The 21,315-nt window shown below is 35.0% G+C and overlaps 2 protein-coding genes across 6 annotated transcripts in view; both read right to left on the minus strand.

The window, feature by feature from the left end:
• The window catches only part of LOC143230836 (LIM domain transcription factor LMO4.2-like), a 121,409-nt gene that overhangs the window by 84,681 nt on the left and 15,413 nt on the right, over positions 1-21,315 (minus strand). Inside the window, exon 2 of one of the 4 annotated variants that reach the window (XM_076465054.1) lies at positions 16,353-16,418. The exons of 2 other annotated variants lie outside the window; for them this stretch is intronic. The gene's annotated coding sequence lies outside the window, so the exon portion shown is untranslated. Of the gene's footprint in view, positions 1-12,218; positions 12,332-16,352; positions 16,419-21,315 lie in introns of those variants that run through there. One more of the 4 variants, XM_076465053.1, reaches the window with a different exon arrangement.
• Positions 8,273-12,208, minus strand: LOC143230837 (uncharacterized). 2 transcript variants are annotated; one of them, XM_076465056.1, is made up of 2 exons: positions 9,529-12,208; positions 8,273-9,313 (listed from the first exon to the last, which is right to left on the minus strand). In XM_076465056.1, the coding sequence occupies exon 2, from the start codon at positions 9,219-9,221 to the stop codon at positions 8,910-8,912; it is 312 nt and encodes a 103-aa protein (XP_076321171.1). In that variant the 5' UTR covers positions 9,222-9,313; positions 9,529-12,208; the 3' UTR covers positions 8,273-8,909. Both variants share the same exon structure in this region, with proteins under 2 accessions (XP_076321171.1, XP_076321172.1).

Consider the following 21,315-nt stretch of genomic DNA (forward strand, 5'->3'; position numbering starts at 1 on the left):
ATAAATACAACGTGACAGCATGACAAGAAGTGGCATTACTGTGAATCTGTCTGTAACAATACTTCTACAGCATATGAAAAATATTTTCTGTTCTTGCTTTTCCTTTTAGTTTAGAAAAGTGACCACTTTTTATTCATCGAAAGTTGTTTGTTTTTTGTAACATTCTTTGCAGATACTTGCGTTTGGCACTTGTGTTGTGCCAAACTTGTGCGGTACTTATGCCGCTTTCAAGTCAGAGACCTTTTTTATTCTTGAAATACTTACTTATTGCCAGGTGTCATTAGCTCTTTAGGTATTGCTGAACTTTTCCACGGAAGGTGTCGTTAAAGACTTTCTCGGATTGTACTGATGCCTTATTTAGTAAAATCTATCGCTTAAAAGTTTAAGAATAAATACTTGGAGAGCACGTCCTTCTTCTTGTTACTTATGAAATAAACAGAAGATCTGGGTGCCAAATGCACCCTAGAAGAACTGACCAGTGACCTTATTATACTGTATAATATATATTGGTTAGTTTTGCAATTGACATTAAATGTTTGCCAGACTCTCACCTGGTACAGAACTTCCACCAATAAGAAAGTAATGCTGTATTTCGTTCTGTGTACTCCATTTGTCTGTACAGAGTTATATGTCTGTTTTATATTACCAACAACCTGTCTATTTTTATATTATTTTACATTGTGTTCACTTGCTATTCATCAACTTAGAAATTTAGGTTAACTCTGCAATACTTATGTAGAACCCTCAGTTAGAACGATTAGTACCCTTGTATGAAGGTTACAAGTACCCCACTTTTGCAGCTGTTATCAAGGAAACATGCTCCTGTGGCTTATATGTTAAACACCATTGTCACAAGCAATACTGTCTAATTAATAAACAACTAATATAGGCTAGGTTTTCACAACAATTACTCTTCATGTGTCTTTAGATCAAAGTTAGGTTTAAGTTCATGTCTCTCATAGTGAAATATCTTTAGTAATAAATTCTCATTGAGAATTTGGTCTGTAGATTACCCATCTAAAGCCTTATTCGCTTATTCTTTAGCATATTGAAGACAAATAAGAATTAAAATATGCAACATTTCACGAAGCTGAAATACTGAAAAGCAGCAGTAAGATTACAGATAAAATACAAACAAATGTTTGGAAACAGAAGTGTACATTAAAGCTCGCCTGCAAAAGCACTTTTTGCTTATACCTTCAATGCAACAGACTCATGTGCCTATAAGTCCTTCTTCCCAGATGTTGTTATTTAAAACCACAAAATCCAGAGCCATTTCAAATATACACTCTACTGAGTAGAAAACATAGGTCCCCATGGCGTGTCGAACATGGTTGCACAAAAACTGATTTTCCTTTCAACGTTCTTTTAAAAATATAAATTGTATTCAGTATCTTATGGACTACGTTTGCGTATAATAAACAATCAGAAACATCGGAAAAATGTCACGAGCACATAGAAATGGTACGTTGTATCAACATCATCTCTCTCCCCTCTGTGAGCCGGATGATTAAGGGAGTTGTGCATCTGTAGAGCAGATTTGTGGAAGGACCACTTGTTTTATACAACATCAATTACAACTTACTAGAGTAAGGGGAAACACTGGTTTCACACATGATATTTTGATTTGTAATCTAAGTTTGTATTCTAAACCATCTCAAAAATAAATAAACATGATAATATGTTACACATTATGGTCGAGAGTATTGTAGTTTCTCAACAGCTGCAAAAGGAAGCAGTAAAGTGTAACAGGGCAAAAATATACGTAATAAAATATTTTTGATATCGTCTTAGAGACTTAAAACATACAATTTTATTTATCACAAACATGCATCTAGAGTTTATATAGAATATTCAGTTTTATTATCATTATTAACATATATCTTGAAACTATACAAAAATGCTGAATATTATTTATTATTAGTAGTAGTAGTGACGTACACTTAAAATGCACGCCCGCCGGTGAAACAGTAGTACGTCTACGGACTTACAATTTTAAAATCTGGAGTTCGACTCCCCGCGGTGTAAACAACAGATATCCCAATGTGAGATCGCTTTAAAAAACAAAACAATAGTTAACAAAATCCCCTCCCCACGTCCATGGCTCAGCGGCAAATCTGAAGGCTTATAATGCAAAAAAATCAAGTTTCGATACTCAAGGTGGGTGCAGTACAGATAGCCCATTGTCTAGTTTTGCGCTTCACAATAAACAAAGAATCATTCACTTAAAAAAAGAGTTTGTACAAAATGTCCGTACAGCACAGACAGCCCATTGTGCAGCTTTATACGTAACAATAAACAAAGAAGCACACCGTTTTTACTTTAGCACAAATAAGCTTTGTGCAAAATATATTCGGAAAGAAACTCCGAACAATCTTTTTCTTTGTACCATTTATATTTCTACCATAGGACTACTTATAGGATAACTCAAACTACCAGTCCTGTCTTGTTTTGGGATACTGGCAGAAAGCTACTGAAGCTGATTATCCCTGACTTGGAACTGACAGACTGGAAGAATGTGAGGTGAATCCACTGACAACTCTTGGGCTACACATGTGAAACCGAAAAGTGAGATCTGCCCATCACCATTGAGATTAACTTAAACACGACTCCAAATTGCAAAGGGACGCAACCCTTGGATTTGCAGAACTATATTCCGACACTAACTACTGGACCATACACGACTTCTAAGGCTGATAACGTATGCGTAAATCACATTCAAAGCAACATGTGTTTTATGTGTGTGTGCGTGGCTTACATACTCTTATTATGGGCATCAGGGAATCCGCAATAACCAAGGCATTTGAAATTGTTTTAGGTAGAATTAGAGTAAGTTAATCTATGAGATGTGGTCAAATAAATCATTCGAAAGGGTTTGAATTTCTTGGTCCAAACTGTAATCAGACCTCAAATTAGTCAAGAAATGACGGAGCTATGGGCTACAAGTTTCTACTTTAAAATTCAAAGCCATTCTATGAACCGGTATGCCGTGGCTAAAAAGACTATTTTATACATTATATATTGCAAAGGTCATTAGACTAAATATTGGCCCGGCATGGTCTGGTGGTTAAGGCACTCGACTTGTAATTCAAGGGTCACGGATTCGAATCCTCGTCACACCAAACATGCTCGCCCTTTCAGCTGTGGGGGCGTTATAAGTCACGGTTAATACCATTATTTGTTGGCCCAAAAGTATTCCAAGAATTGGCAGTGGGTGGTGATGACTAGCCGCCTTCCATCTAGTCTTACACTGCTAAATTAGGGACGGCTATCGCAGATAGCTCTCGTGTAGCTTTGCGCGAAATTCAAACAAAACAAACTAAATATTACGCATGCGTAAGGCTAAGCCGACTTAATGAGCTGCCCTTTTGACTCAAATAAACCCTATTAATTGTTTGCTGGCATTTTATATAATGCTAATAAAACTTAACACAAACATGTACGTTTTATATTACACGAAAAATCTGACAAACTTTGAAATCATTCACTGATATTTCATCACTTTCGTTTTGTTAGCAACTATTTCTATGAATGCAAAATATATACGTTCCTCACAGCAGTGCATTTACATTCTGCTGACAGCATGCCTAAACCCAATCACTCATATGTATATACATACCTGCAGAACTACAATCTCTACTTGCTTTACTGGGTTCAAACCTAAGTCACCAATACATTAGTAAAATGACATAACAACTGATCCATTAATTTTTGCCAAAAACTTGTTACTTACATTTACCTCAAAATGACTTTTTTTTTTAATTACTCAATAGAACCTCATTGAGTTAAATGGGAGTTTTTGGTCAATTCCATCATTAGCCATCGAATAGTCAGTCAATAACCACTATATGTACTTATCAGAAATGTCATATAGACAAGATCGAATTTAGATCATTTTAATGAATGGGAAAATAAAACGAGTTAGTTTTCAACGAACACTTGATGCATTTAATTATGCACGAGGCTCCACACTTTTAGACACAGTGGGTTCTGTAGACACTTGTTGTTCTTAACCTTTCATTATAACTTGCACATGAATAGTCACATTAATAGATTATTGTATATTGTATTATCGTTGGTGTTTATTCCAAAGCAACAGTTATATTAATTGCTAATTCTGGTTAGTTTACTGTCAGTCTTGAACTTGTGCACTTGATTACTTAGATATGAAATGCGAGCACGACAACCGTAAAAATGATGCAAAAAACTGCACGAACTCAAAGGAAAATCAATACAATGTAGTAACATTTTTACTGTAATGAATAACGTTAGTAGTTGTTTGATTAACACATCACCTGGTACTACTTGGAATAAAGTACTCATAATGTTATGTTGGTATAACAATCATACGCCAAAGATTTACGGGACTATAACAACGTTAATGATTTTTCAATAACGATTTCCTTTGGTTCTCATCACGAGGAGTCCCATGTTCCCTGGAATAACTTAAGCAATTCAACGTGTTTAAAAATATCACATGTTAAGGTGTAGTAACGAAGTGACTTCCCAGTTTTCCGAGATCAGAAGACAGATAAACATCGTAAAATTACACCGCGAATGTTTCAAAGTAACTTTTATGATGAACAGTGCACCGATTAGATATACTTCGAACAAGAATCAAATGCATCACCACATGCAAAGTTCCAAATCGATAACTAGTGAATTTTCGTAGTTAACTAGGCATACTATCTCATTTTGCTTGGAACAACTTCATTTCATAGCCTGTAGCGACCGTATTTATATTCTTATTATTCATTATTCAGTTGTCTATATATACATGATTTAGATTAATTAGAGTAACATCTAACGACCTGTTAAACACACATCTTTTAATTTACTTGGGATAGTATGTAACGACCTGTTAAATATGCATGATTTAGTTTAGTTGGAGTAATATATGTAAAGACCTGTTAAATACGCATGATTTAGGTTAGTTTTGATAGTATGTGCTCTAAAGACAGCTGGTATGGGTATTAACACTTTAATTAAAATAAAGTTCAGAACAATGTTTCGACCTTCTTAGGTCATCTTCAAGTTAAAAAAGAGAGTTTGCAACAGTATGTAACGACTTGTTCAATACAGATCATTTAGATTAGTTGAGATGGTAAGTAACGACCTATTCAATACAGATCATTTAGATTAGTTGGGGTGGTAAGTAACGACCTGTTCAATACACATCATTTAGATTTGTTGGGATGGTAAGTAACGACTTGTTCAATACAGATCATTTAGATTAGTTGGGGTGGTAAGTAACGACCTGTTCAATACACATCATTTAGATTTGTTGGGATGGTAAGTAACGACTTGTTCAATACAGATCATTTAGATTAGTTGGGATGGTAAGTAACGACCTGTTCAATACACATCATTTAGATTTGTTGGGATGGTAAGTAACGACCTGTTCAATACACATCATTTAGATTAGTTGGGATGGTAAGTAACGATCATTTAGATTAGTTGGGATGGTAAGTAACGACCTGTTCAATACACATCATTTAGATTTGTTGGGATGGTAAGTAACGACCTGTTCAATACACATCATTTAGATTTGTTGGGATGGTAAGTAACGACCTGTTCAATACACATCATTTAGATTAGTTGGGATGGTAAGTAACGACCTGTTCAATTCATTTAGATTTGTTGGGATGGTAAGTAACGAGTTCAATACACATCATTTAGATTAGTTGGGATGGTGGACCCTGTTCAATACACATCATTTAGATTTGTTGGGATGGTAAGTGGATTAGTTGGGAAGTAACGACCTGTTCAATACACATCATTTAGATTAGTTGGGATGGTAAGTAACGACCTGTTCAATACACATCATTTAGATTTAGATTAGTTGGGATGGTAAAGTAACGACCTGTTCAATACACATCATTTAGATTAGTTGGGATGGTAAGTAACGACCTGTTCAATACACATCATTTAGATTAGTTGGGATGGTAAGTAACGACCTGTTCAATACACATCATTTAGATTTGTTGGGATGGTAAGTAACGACCTGTTCAATACACATCATTTAGATTTGTTGGGATGGTAAGTAACGACCTGTTCAATACACATCATTTAGATTTGTTGGGATGGTAAGTAACGACCTGTTCAATACACATCATTTAGATTAGTTGGGATGGTAAGTAACGACCTGTTCAATACACATCATTTAGATTTGTTGGGATGGTAAGTAACGACCTGTTCAATACACATCATTTAGATTTGTTAGGATGGTAAGTAACGACCTGTTCAATACACATCATTTAGATTTGTTGGGATGGTAAGTAACGACCTGTTCAATACACATCATTTAGATTTGTTGGGATGGTAAGTAACGACCTGTTCAATACACATCATTTAGATTTGTTGGGATGGTAAGTAACGACCTGTTCAATACAGATCATTTAGATTAGTTGGGATGGTAAGTAACGACCTGTTCAATACAGATCATTTAGATTTGTTGGGGTGGTAAGTAACGACCTGTTCAATACAGATCATTTAGATTAGTTGGGGTGGTAAGTAACGACCTGTTCAATACAGATCATTTAGATTAGTTGGGATGGTAAGTAACGACCTGTTCAATACACATCATTTAGATTAGTTGGGATGGTAAGTAACGACCTGTTCAATACACATCATTTAGATTAGTTGGGGTGGTAAGTAACGACCTGTTAAGTGCCCATAACTTACGTTAGTTGAAGTGGTATGTAACAAGCTGCCTCATTCTGCTGTAAAATAGTTTAACATAATCTTAAACAAAGTTTCATAATCCTTTTTAAATTATTGTGGTGTTTTAGGAGAGATTGTGAGAGAAAGAAAGAGCTAACTTCTCAGTAATGGAGGTTATATAATTTGGCAGAAAGTGAAACTGTTCTGTGTGAATTGTTAGACTAAGTTTTATCACGAAAGAAAACACATTTGTGCGTGTGTATATATTAGTTATTGTGTGAATAAAACTATACCTCTCGATACTATATTTCTATTCTATTTCAAAAATTGACCAATGGAGAAACTTTACTGGTGCTAACAATGATCACGATTACGTTGAACTATCTATAAGCTATAAACTACTGAATACATCATAACCTGTACAGCTACTATCTGGTTTGGTAAGTGCAATCAGTCCATCCACCAGATGGCACGGTTAAAATCGTTATCTTGACGAAGTGAGAGTGGGTCGTCTAAGCGATACAAAATCTTTACTTCTGAGCTAATTACATAACAGCTAAAATGGTTAGCAGCAACTCTATAACTTCTCACAAGAATATAAGACAGTACGCTAACAAGATCAACCTATAGGTCACTGGCTGTCATGAACGGTAAAAGCTTTAAAAGTGTGAAAAACCTAAGATGGTGTCTATAGATCATTAAGGATGGATTTAAAAACTCTAGTTATACAGTTAAATGTGTTATTTTTTTCTATAAATGTAGTGAATGAATTGCAAACCTGAGTTGTAATTTATTACTCTTGTTTCTGTCTTTTATCTGTAACAGTACATCAATAGATGTATAATTTCTTTCGTAGGTTCATTAAAGCAGAATTAAATATTTGTAAGAAATTTTTTAAACCTTTTAATTACACATACGCCACCTCAACAATGTACAAAAAAATTTAGTTTCTGGATATACTTTACAATAGAAACCGAGCCTTTGTAAAATATTAATTACGTCTGTAGCTAAAGATGTTTCTATTGTAAAGTATATTCAGGTGGTTAGGGCGTTCAATTTGTAATCTGAGGGTCGAGGGCTCAAATCCCCGTCTCACTAAACATGCTCACCTTTTCAGCCGTGGGAGCATTATAGCGACCTTCCCTCTAGTCTTACGCTGCTAAATTAGGGACGGCAGCTAGTCATTGCTACCCACCGCCAACTCTTGGGCTACTCATTTACCAGAATATTGCAAACCTGTTAGATAGACAAGTTCAGTGGTATAAAGCTCTTGAAATCTGTCTTGAAATGTTTTTACTTTCGTGTAGTTTAAAAAAGTTTGAGCTTCTGATTGTATCGGAGTAATCATACACTAGTAAACTTAGCTAACAAGTTTACATTATTCTGTTTCCCAGGTTTTTAAATACAGGGTCTGTGTAAGAGCTCACCGTAGGTTCACATTAAAAGGAGGTTAACTGTCAATTAGTTGTTATCTTATAATGTTCGTAAGTAGGTTTCTGGACAAACTGAATTTAAGTTTCAAACAGCAACGTTAAAATGTTTCTAATAACAATACAAAGTACTCAAGAAATATAACAACGAAATGGTAGACGAAACGGCAATTAAAGTTTTGAACGTTTGATCTTTAATAGAATCACTAATGATGAAAGAAAAATTTATGTAACAATAGAAGTAAGGAGAGTGTTTAATAGAAATAAAATAATTGAGCTCTCTTATTACAAGTTACAGCTTTTACAGCAAGGAAAAGCGTTTGTTTTTTTTAATATATACGAAACTTCGTTTATTCTCAAAACCTTCTGTACTCGAGATTAATCGCACCAGTGATAAGAACGTCGTACCTGTTCTAAAAATAATCTTACTTATTGCAAAAGTTCTAACTTGTCATGAGTGTCACACTTAATAATGAGTGTGGACACTTAAACCAAAATATTATAATAACACTATGCAACACAAATTTTGTTCCTAGATAGTATGTGTTCTTTCTTAATTGCTTATGTTGTAAAAGTACAGAGAAAGGCCATTATTCCCTACAAACTTTGCTTTTGTGACGTGGATAATGAAATTTAGAAATTAATCTATTTTCTGTGTAAAAACGGGCAAATTTGCACATTTTCATTCACATAAGGTCTGAATAAAACAACATATGAATGAAGATTTACATGTATTTATACTAAAGTTATACAAAAATGTTTAGAATTGAGTAGTTTTTCGAAATTTGCAACTGTAATGTAAATCACTTTCACGTATCAATCCCCAAATATAGTCTCGGCATTCGACTTTGTTAAACCAAGATCTCTGATCAAGTCATTGAGGTCTCTTTGGTTGGGGTAGTATGGGTTTCTCTCACCAGCTGCACATCTGAAATTGTAATCTGTATCTTCAACGTCTACCTCCTCTTCTGATTTGCTGCTCTCTCCTGAGGATGGCTGCTTTCCCTCTGGGGGAGTGGGTACAGTGAGCTCAAGGCAGCGTAGCACTGGAGCGATGGATAATGGAAGATCCAGATACATGACAGCAGATGCATTCTTGCCAACCCAACGTTTGAAAGGGTCCACCATGCAAAAGTAGCAATTGCATGAGTGGTGAGTGTGCTCACCCCTAATTCTTGGAATAACGAACTACATGGCTCTCTTTTCCCCTCTGTACCATCCTGCAAAAGAGCAAAATAAAATTGTTAATATGAAGAATAAATTTATTTTATCCACAACTAATGTGTAAGAGGCTCATGCAAAATATTTTATATGTGATTTTTTCTATACTATTGGAAATTAAAAAATAAATTAAAACACATTTAAATTTTAAAGTTCTCAACTTTGTATAATATAAAATCTTACTATTCATGGAAGCAAAAATTGTCCGTCTTACCTTCTAGAGTTTTTTTGCAGTTCTCGTAGGTAAAACGAGGTGCCCAGGGTTTGTCTTGATCCCTGACAGGCATGTCGAAATATGCCTTGTAGGCTTCACACGTATTAGCAGATGCTATCACAGAGTACTTTTTCGCTCTTGTCTTGATGAATTGGCCACATACACAGCAGAATGCGTCTGAAGAATACTTGCAGCTTCTTGATGCCATCTCTGATAAAATCACATAGGTCTATGTGTTCACTTAAGCAACTAGAACTAAACTGAAGTAGTGAGTGGTGAGCCCCTGTATATATATGAATAGTTCTAGAAAATTCTAAAAGAGTCTTGAAAATTTTCGTAACTTCTGCAACATTCTAGAAAATTCTTGCAAGTTCGAGAAAATTCTCTATCAGCTACTCAGCATTGAATCTACATGGAATGTTCTATAAAATGGGTAAAGTTGAAAATGTCATTACCTCGGTCATAAAAGCAAAGTTTGAAGAGAAACATAGGTCTTTTCGATTAGGCATAAGCAATTGAGAAATAACACTTTCTGCCCAGGAACAAGAAAAAGTAAAAATGTTATTACATAGTGTAATAAAGAGTTTATGTAATAATAAAAGTAGCGAAGAGTTCACGTAACAACACAAGTAACAAACAGTGTATGTGACAAAAAGTAATGAAGAAATGATGTATAGTTTGTTTTGAACTTCACGCAAATCCCGTTCGGTGTTGTAATTAAATCTTTTTATAGAGGGCGCTCCTGGATAAAAAATGTTTGTTTATTTTAATTTCGTACAAAGTCATCATCACCCATCGCCAACTCTTGGGCTACTCTTTTACCAACGAATAGTGGGATTGATCGTCACGCTGTAACGCCTCCACGGCTGAAAGGGCAAGCATATTTGGTGTGACAGAGATTCTAGCCCGCGACCCTCAGCTTACGAGTCCAGCGCACTAACCACCTAGCCATGCCGGGCCATTTATGCATAGAATGGACACTGGTAACAATTTTAACAGGAAGTTTTCAGAAATAGGAGTTTACAATTCAGACAGTTGTTTGGTAATGTCGTTGATTACAACAGAAAACATTTATATTTATTGAGATCACACAGCATTAGATCCTGTTTGTTGAATGTCTTCAAAGTCACACGAAGTCAATCTGTGCGAGTCGTTCCTAATTTTGAAGTTATTGACTAGAGAAAGAAAGCAACTAGTCAAAAAGACTCACGTACAACTCTTGGACCACTATTTTCTTACTGATTTATAAGATTTGGCAGTCACTGTTACAACACAACCACTGCCCCAAACGTGTGGAGCGTGGTTGTTTTATTAAGAGAGGGCAATATCGGGACGCGAACCGCAGGTCAATAGTACTGCATTCTAACGATAAGTTGCGTTCGCCCTACAATGGAGCACACACTGAAGCTCAAGAAAAATTAAAAACATGGTTTTACATCTAAAACTACCACTGTACCCTGCAACTAGTCACATGAACGTGGCTCCACCAGGTAATTTTTTTTTGTTCTCTTTCATTAAGAAAAAATTTCTAAAACAACAATTCAATAGCAGGTGATAACAAAACTTATCTACTGCAGTTGGCGTTTCGGTTTCCGCAACACTTTGTACCTGTGTAGACAACGTAATGAAATTCGAAATTTCTAGGTGAATAACTATTACCGTAACAAAAATTAATATCGGGAGTCTACCCATTATTTTACAATAACGCACTAATACTGAAACCTATCTCGCTGAATAACTCTTATTTTTCAAGTTAGCAGTCAGTTTCATAAAGACGAATAAATAATCACTACGCTATCTAACGCGCAAGTGCTAGTCGTTCGTTCAAGGTAACCTTGACACGTGGTGCAGACCAAAACAGGTGTGGTTGTATTGAAGCAACCTACAATAATAAACTGTTTACTCTAAAAAATATTTTTAATACTTTTATTCAGCATTTCTCTTGTGTTCTTGCTTTTCGATTTTAATGATTTAAAACATTTATAAAATTTAAACGTTGTTAATGGAAAATCATTATGTTTCAATTGCATATTCTGCGATTTCTAAGTAACTGGGAAATTAAACCAATTCAGAATTTGGCACAAAAACCCTTCCTAATTTGGCGCTGAAAGGCTAAAAGGAATGTACCTTATCAACAGTACCCACCGCTACCTCTTATCTGACTGACTAATGGGTTTTGACCGTCACTGTTATAACGCGCCCATATCCTCAAAAAAAGCATCTTGACAGTTAGAAGGACACGAACCGTAAACACGCGAAGTTAAAGTCTGGATACTTAGTCACTAGACAACTCTTGGCCCACAGATGAAAGGATATCACTAGTATTTAAAGAAAGTTAGTAGGTTCATAAAGAAAACTTTCGTCTCTTACCTAAAATATTCACATCAATGGAAAAACCACTAGCTTGTTTACGTCTAAATAAGGCACATACCCCTGTTTCACGCGAAATTAAACGACAAATATTTCAAAAGAATATAAAAAATAATATCATGATCAGTACTCAAATTATTCAAAATAATTCAGTTATAAATAATTATTCAGTTTTCCACAAGCTCTTTGACTAAAACGAACATCTAACAAAACTGCGTAAATCGTAATACGTAAATTCCGTTTTGCACTTTTCCCTCAAAAATAAAAGACGAGATATATATATATAAAGAACCACAAAAATCTACGTATCGCTAACTCACAAGTTCAGTAGTCAACGAACCGCACTATTGTCTTTGTTAAACTTTGGTTTGGGTCTGTTGATTAATATACTTTCTTGTTCATTTTTAGCCATGGCAATGATTTCAAATTCTTCTCTACTTATAGTTTGTTACATTCATACAAGACACGTTTGCAATGTATATAATATATGTCTTAAATAGGCGTGTCCTTGTACGCAAACTGTTACCTGATTGGTTGAACCAATCTAACTTAAAAACATTTAGAACAATTTATATTCATATACCATATTGGAGATCCCGAAGATAGATATATCATCTTCATACATTAAGAAATAACATAATCTGCATACAGACGCTAAAACACATCTAAATCTAATTTACTCGATTCATGACTTGGCTGATTTTTAAACACAATCTCTAGTGTATGTGAGAACAAAAATATTTTTTTATGTTCCGCTACATTCCAGTTATGTGTTTAAAGAAGGAAGGTGGTACTCAAATGCCTCTGATTAACAACTCCTATTGGAAAGGAATTTTTAGTAAATTTGTTTTAAATACTTGCTATCTCTTTATGAAAAAATTACCTGATTAGACCGTGTACTCAATGAACCAGATTTTAACCATTTTTTTTTTGCAATATACAATAGTATGTAACTATTAAATTTAAGATATAACCCCGTGAAAGCTTCTCACGAAACAGTGCACGTTCAAATTGACCATATTTATTATGAATAAAGAGAAATAAGAACGTAAGCTGATGGCTCTGTCGATGTTAAACAGTGAATTTAATATTAAAATGTCTACTGGTTTTGGTTTTTAAATTTCGCGCAAAGCTACACAAGTGCTATTGCGCTAGCCGTCCCTAATTTAGCAGTGTAAGACTAGAAGGAAGACAGATAGCCATCACCACCCACTGCCAACTCTTGAGTTACTCTTTTACCAACGAATAGTGGGATTGACAGTCACAGTATAACTCCTTCACGGCTGAAAGGACAAGCAGATTTGGTGTGACGGGGATTCGAACCCGCGACCCTCGGATTAAGAGTCAAATGCCTTAATCACCGGGCCATGCCAGACCCAATGTCTACTGTAAAGATAGTTTTGGGCCCGTCATAGCCAAGTGTGGTAAGGCATTCGACTCGTAATCCGAGGGTCGCGGGTTCGAATCCCGGTCGCACCAAACATGCTCGCCCTTTCAGCTGTGGGGGCGTTATAATGTGACGATCAGTACCACTATTCTTTGGTAGCCCAAGAGTTGGCGGTGGGTGGTGATGACTAGCTGCCTTCCCTCTAGTCTTACACTGCTAAATTAGGGACGGCTAGCGCAGATAGCCCTTGAGTAGCTTTGCGCGAAATTCAAAAACAGAAAAACAAAAAAGATAGTTTTTAAAACTCTAAATGTTCAACTTCTCTGAAAGTAATAAAAGGTACTCCTTGATGACGAGAAACCCATTTGAAATAAAAATTTATCTCAGTCGTTGTGAGATAAATTGATAAAGGTACTATCTAGATACCTTCTGTAATATACCAGCTTCAACTGTAAGGACCATTCATCTAGCCAGGATTTTTCTTATAGACAAAGGAAAAATTAGTAATTGATGGAACTAATCTAGATCCCATAGCTATATCACCAAGTTGGTCATAAATATCATTACTATACGGGAAATTAGATTCTTTCCTAGAACACACCAGCTTAAGTTATCTCATTTTTATCAATTTGTTACAAGAATTTAGTACATAAATTTGTGGTCTCTTCTAACGGTATGTTAGTACACAGGAACTGTGCTAAACTTAATACAATAACCTCTCACTCTTAAAATCCTTATTTTATTTCAAATAAAACTCAAACTGTTCTTATAGAAAATTTGTTGCTTATTAGCTGAGACACACCCAAGTGTAGTAGATGTACTCAGTTATTGATTTACGGTTTCGTTTGCCCGTCTTTATTTAATATTCTAATTGGATATTTTTATTTCTTGGTAGGTTGGGGACGAACCATTTGGAGTTCTCTCACTTCTACACAAAATTATAATATCTATGTCTTCAATATGTAATACGTAATTCTTTTTTATATTGAAGGTGTTTCATGTTTTAGATTTATAAAACACGGGTCGATTACTACTGTAATAATTGAGTGATAGAGTCGTTTTAATTTGTCGACATTTAGTAAAACAAAAGAGTCACATATTTGAGCATTAGAAAAATAAGCTGGTTTCGAATTTTCTGGTACAATGCGAAAGTTATAAACACCAAAATTTGTTAATTTTTAAGTATTCATTTCAGTTTCATTATACCTAGAGAGGACTCACATTGTGTGAAGAAACTTGTGTAACATAAACCTATAAATAGAGGACAGTTTGAAAATTTTGTTGGAACCAACAGTGGACAAAACTCCGAATACAAGAAAATTTCGTGATTAATAGACGCGCACGAAAAGAATAGTTTATTAACAAAGAAAAATCAGAGTTTTATTTGATTGTAATTAACCGTGAAGCTACACAATGAGCAACTTGTATTGTGCCCATCACAGATATCGAAACTTGTTTGTTTTTTTTGCGTTATAAGCCTTAAGACCCCTGAGCAAGTAAAACTCACATAAAGACGAAGTTACCCAAATCTTCGAAGACCTTACACATATTTTACAACATATAAATCCATCCATTTTAATTACACGAATACAAACTGCAGTGGGTAAACTAATAAACTCTAACAAACTCACAATGTTTAAGCTTTAACTTCTAATCACTGATTATCCTTAGAAGTGAGCGTGACAAGTAGTTTAGGAAGAAAACTACTCTCAAATGTAAAACATAAGGAAGCCAATATTTAGTTTAGTCAAAACTGCTTTATATATATATATTAGTATTAGCAGTTCCGTTACTGAATGAACCCAACTCTGTTTCAAGTTTTTTAATCAGTAATGATTTTTTTTAATTAGGCTTTTATCATGACGCCCTCTAGCGACAATCTTAGAAATACTGTGAAGTATGATCATACGTCACATTTGTCAAGATATATTTTTACCACGTATATTTCTTCATTCTTTTATATGTGTTTCTAGCCATCCTGAGAACCTATATACCAATATTTACATTTAGGATATCTAAAACTACATACAACCTTATTATTTTTAAAGTACAAAATTTCGCTTACATACATGAAAAGAGACTGTATTTTATATTTTCTGATCATTTGGTAGTACTTGGTATTGCTTACTGATTTTCGAGCAAAGCTACTAAAAATCTATCTGCGCCAGTAATCCCTAATTTTGAAGTGAGAGAACAGAGGGAAAGCTACTTCTCAACACCACCTACTGGATATTCTTTACCCAAGAATACTGAAATTAACTGTCACATTATAACGTTCCCAACGAAGAAAGGGCGAGTGGTGGAATTCGAACACACGATCAAAACATTTACAAAACTTTAAAAAACAAATGTACTTTACTTGGACAAAAAAGACAGTTTGTGATGATAAGTGCGATTATATCTGTAGTAATTACTACCATTTACCATTACCATCGTTCCCCTATTTGTCATTGTGTTGTTTCTTGTGGCTTTAAGTAGATTTGTTGTTTGTGCAAATACAATGTTATTTGCCAAAATGTGTATAAGACGTGGAGAACCTCCTAGCGGCACAGGGGAATATCTGCGAACTTACGTCGCTGCAAATCGGGTTCCGATACCCCTGGTGGGCAAGGCATAGATAGCCCTTTGTCTAACCTTCTACTTAATTCCGAACAAACACGTGGAGATTACCGAGTGCAAGATATTTATGAACCTGACAGCAGGAAGTGAGGATACTCAATCAAATTTTAAAAGTGACACGTGTTACCCTCATCGTTAGATCAGAACAGTGTCTTATATACAATTTAAAAGTAATTCAAGAGAGGGCGTAAATACACTAAGCCTAATTTTAAACTTTATGTTCGTTAATAAAAACAGCGTCCTCTATCTGCATACAAATCCTTCTTGTCAAAAATAATCAATATCAAGATAATTAATTATCAGGTATTATGGCCTGGATAAAGAAACATACGTTAGTGAATGTGGTTTCCAAATTAAAGTCTCCATATCACCGTAAGTATGCCTAAATTACTGTCGTAACGTATTATACAGCGTAATACACACACAAGGCAAAAAAAAAGGAACTTACCTGAAACGTGACCTTCACTGGTGTTGCAAAACCACAAACAGCACATCTCGAGGTACATTAGGGTTTCTTAAACAATAACATTCTTTCTTTATAAAATCGGAAAAAGAATGGAGAATAAAACTAAGTTATGAGAATAACTTCGTATTTAAATTTATAACGGCATGAACATTAAAGTTTTTACTTCCCTTTCTAAGTTTGTGTAATAGCTACCCATGTCAAAAATACGAGGCCCAGTGCAATAATGTGGTTGACATTATGTCATTGAATTTATAGTTATTATGATTCGAGATCTTCCCTCCGGGAAGCGACATTATGTGACTGTAACATAAACATAAATCATGAAATACAGAATAATGATGTAGAGTACGGGAGATCCAATAACATAAAGCTAGACTAAAAGTTACACAACAAGGAAGAAATTCATTTCCAAGAAGAAAGAAGCTAGTGTGAAAATCAAAAATGGCGAACAAGCCAAGAAAAAGACTCGTTTAAGTGGCATGAAAGAATGATTTAAATAATGTCTTATCAGAGTTTTTGCCTCTTACTTTTCCAGCCACTGAGTCGGATATGTTTGTCTGAGTATAAAACACAGATAACATTCTTCTTTATCGAGATCTACACAGACTGATGTCACAAACTCAAGCTTTTTTGTGCAATGTTTAACTTTAAAAGAAGTTAGTAGAATAATAGGTTAAGAGTAGACGCTGCGTTGAAAATTGGTGAATTCACGTATACATAGAAAACTAGTTATTATACCACAAGCCTACTTTACAGTTATTTCTAGTAATCTCTTTTATGACTTTCGGTCATTCGTATTAAATAATATTAAAAGAATAAGCACCGGTCCGGCATGACCAGGTGGGTTAAGGCATGCGACTCGTAATCTGAGGGTCGCAGGTTCGCATCCCCGTCGCACCAAACATGCTCGCCCTTTCAGCCGTACAGAAAACTAGAAACAGATTAACCGAGACAAAATACGGGTTTTTAGACATTATGTTTACATTAATAACTGTTATTACATTAAACGGCAACTCACTTAAATAATTTCATAAAAGTAAGGTGATACACAGACAATGCTGGCCAAAATCTTAAGGCTAATGAACAAAAAAGAAAAAATATGCATTTTGCGTTGTTAGACTCAATCACTTATTTGAGTAGAGCTTCGAAAGATGAAAATAAGAAAAGGGAAAATAAAAAAAAAACTGTTTTAGCATTTAATAGGGAAAATGTGAACACTATGAAATTAGCCTAAATACTAGCTGGTCAAAAGTTAATCGGTAAACACGTAACGAAATTTAGTCATTTGTGTTCAAGAATTAGCGTTGTTAACATCTCCCACTGACATCTCCTGTGTTACATTGGGTAAAAACATGGTAAAGGCTAAAAAGTTGACAAAGTTTGAACGTGGCAGAATTGTCGAGTTGCAAAAGCAAGGTCTCTCTCAACGTGCCATCGCTGGTGAGACTGAGCGTAGTTAAACTGCTGTTGCAGATTTCTTAAAAGACGTTTGTGTGGAAATGACTGGATCTTTCAGCAGCTAGCTACATTGGCATGTTGGAAAGAGTATCCTTATTAACTGAAGGCCCTCCCTTGTGTGGAAATGACTGGATCTTTCAGCAGCTGGCTACATTGGCATGTTGGAGAGAGCATCCTTATTGACTGAAGGCCATCGCTTGTGTGGAAATAACTAGATCTTTCAGCAGGACAATGCTGCAATCCACAATGCCTGCAGGACAAAAAAACTTTCTCAGGGCGAATAACGTGATGTTTTTGGACCATCCAGCGTGTTCGCCCGAACTGAACTCCATTGAAAATTTTTGGGGATGGATGGCAAGGGAAATTTATAGAAATACTACCGATTATTTTGGTAGTTAAGCACTACAATCCGAGTTCGAATCCCTGCCGTAGTCACAGCGCAGATAGTTCATTGAGTAGTAAAAACATCATTATCATGTGTCTGTAAGTCATTCTGAATGAAGACATTGTAAACCCTTGATACAGACATTGTGATTTCTTTTCTACGAAATGCTAATTAATTATAATATTCATGGTAATACATAAATATACCATGGTTGATGAAAAACAAAATACAAAGTATTAAACAGGTGTGTACCACTAATTATTTTATATGGTTTATAACAAACTTTTTTCAGGGCATCGAAAAAGACAAGATATAAACTTTGAATCGACGTAATTAAAAACATTAAGTATAATAAGGATAATATTTTTAGATGTGGAAAAACAAGCCAGTGCTCAAACTGATTAACTAAACTTCTTACCAACGCTCGTATTTCGACTTCCACATTATTATATCAATATATATAATTTATAATAATGTAAATCAATATTCATTTAAGGAAGGGAATGTCTGAGTCATATTTTTGTTAAATGGTAACCCACTGTGAGTTAGTTCCATTATGGATAATGTACAGCAACAAGGCTCTCGTGTCACGTGTGCATGCACCAATGTAATCAACGAAGTGCTAGCCTTACCTTTCTTTAAAAACGCTAAAATGATTGGTTTTGACACGCTAGTCACTGTGACTTCAGCAAGACAAATCTCGAAATAAATCCAACTTAGCACGTGAATATATTTTTACGGATAAAACCTTACGTGACTTACACAAAACTAGATATCTTCCTTAAAGAACAATATTTGATATTTATGGTACATGTCGAGAGATCATCGGGTAACTGATTTTTTTGGTCCTGTTGATTCAGATATAACTCACCGATTTTCTTATTAATTCTTTATTGAAAGTTACACGTTTTACATTATTCACAATCATACAAAGGCTATTTATTGCTCTCAACGATTTGCTTCTGGTTCGGTAAGCCTAAGAAATGACAACTCTAAAAAATCGGGTTTCGATACCCGCGACGGGCAGAAGATAGGTAGCTCATTGCTTAGCGTTGTGCTTAACAATAAACAAATAAACCTCAACGATTATATTGGATAAGGTGCATTGAAACTAGAAATAGAGTTGGACTTTTTTTCTAAGGCCTATTGTTTCATAAATGTACAGTGAAAGTGGTTTGCCATAATTACGACTGCACGTAAACTTTTTTTTTAGTGATTATCTTCCCTAAAAGGGAAAAGCGGGTATACGTAATACAAAAGGGGCGACAAGCTGCCTGTGCAGATGGTCTAGGAGCAGTAGTTTCATGATGATTAACAATATAAGTAGTTAGTAGTTCGCTCCAACTTAAATAAAATTAAAAAAATCATGTTCAAAATAAGTGTTCCTAGTAATTGATATACCATACCATAACCTTGACTTGTTAGATGTATAAAAACAAACGAATCGTACCATTCACGTCATCAAAGAGCACAGTTGATGAAATAAAACCGCACTTTCTGCAAATACAAGGCTAATTACAAAATTGCCGGAAATGAGTAATCAGAACAAAAACTTACGGTGTGCGAATACTGTTGAGGTAAACTTAATTATTTTTGTGCCAGTGTTGAACCCTGGTTAACAAAATACCAAGTAAATAGACTAATCTGGGTAATTAGTCTTGCCGGAATACAAACCTCATAGAAATACAATAAATTAAAGTGTGACGTGTGTAACGTGGAAAGAAAATGGAAGTTTATGGATCTACAAAAAACATATTTACAAAAATTTACAACTATTATTACTTCATAACATAAATGGTCCAATACTTATTAACAGACACTTCAATAAAGAAGGCAAATAAAGATTCCTTTCAAAAAACGTATGTTTTTTATTAATTCATCTGATGGATAACAATCTTGCTATACGTATGGGGAAGGAAGCGTCGGCCCATACATGTAACAACCACAAGCACACATTTAGTTAATGCTCAAAGCGCTTTTGCCCCAGATGTGACGATGTTCATGTGATTCTACTGGACCTCCTTGCTCCTTGTTGTTCTGTTGTTGTTTTTTATATTTTTTATATTTATATTTTATATTATATTTATTTATATTTTTATAAAATACGTTCATAAGCTTTAAGAGAGATTCAAACAGATCAATCTTCAAACAGAAATCTTAGTGACAAAAGATCGGATGTCGATAAGGGCCCAAAATGGCACAGGTATATGAATTGGTTGAACATTTGCATAACAATTGTGAAAGATGCGGCATATCACTTACGTATAATATAATTACCCTACGTCATATGTTCCAAGATGGTGAACTAGATGTCAAAGAAAATGCAGTCTTTAGGTAACGTGGCATTACAGTTTTGAAACTCATATCAAGCAAGAATTTGCTCTAGTAGAAATCCCAATCAACAACATTTAGAGTCATTCCTTCAGTTATATGCTTGGCGACATCCTACCTTTTAGGATGGTGTCACTAATCTATCCATCAGCAAGGCAAGGTCTCAAGACGTTGAGGATGTATTCATCTGAACTCATGCCTATCACAGCTTTGCAATCAAAACATTTAAGTTGGAAACTGTAATTGTTGGTCTTTTCATAAATAACAATGCCATCTTACATCTTAAACATATGCAGATATTGTTTGAGCAAATGACTTGTCAGCTTCAAAAGGAAACCCTTTCTTGATATGTGTTGAAAACCAAGTCTATTTGACACCCTTGCTTACTCGATGTACGATTGACACAGGTGGTTAATAGAAAGTTAGCCTTTGATTCGATATTCGTCAGTGGTACATCAGTGGTACATAATTATCAATGTCTTAAAATAAACAACAGGAAATTTGTGATGATACAGTATGTAACTGTTAGGTCTCAAAAGAAATGACAGAAAACATGTAACTAGTTGCCCCAGAAGTGTTTCAGACAAAGAGTTGTACATTGTAGTTATGAATATTTGTTTCTTTGTTTTCTAAATTTCGTTCAAAAATACATGAGGGCTATCTGCGCTAGCCGTCGCTAATTTAGCAGAATAGGTCTACATGGAAGACAAAAAGTCATCGCCACCCACTGCCAACTCTTGGGCTACTCTTTAACGAACAAATAGCGGGACT

Source organism: Tachypleus tridentatus, chromosome 10, assembly GCF_004210375.1.
Source record: "Tachypleus tridentatus isolate NWPU-2018 chromosome 10, ASM421037v1, whole genome shotgun sequence".
In the NCBI taxonomy this organism is placed as follows: Eukaryota; Metazoa; Arthropoda; class Merostomata; order Xiphosura; family Limulidae; genus Tachypleus; species Tachypleus tridentatus.

Bases quoted from the DNA above. Each gene is read 5' to 3' on its own strand.
- LOC143230837 (XM_076465056.1), bottom strand. From the start codon at position 9,221: ATGGTGGACCCTTTCAAACGTTGGGTTGGCAAGAATGCATCTGCTGTC.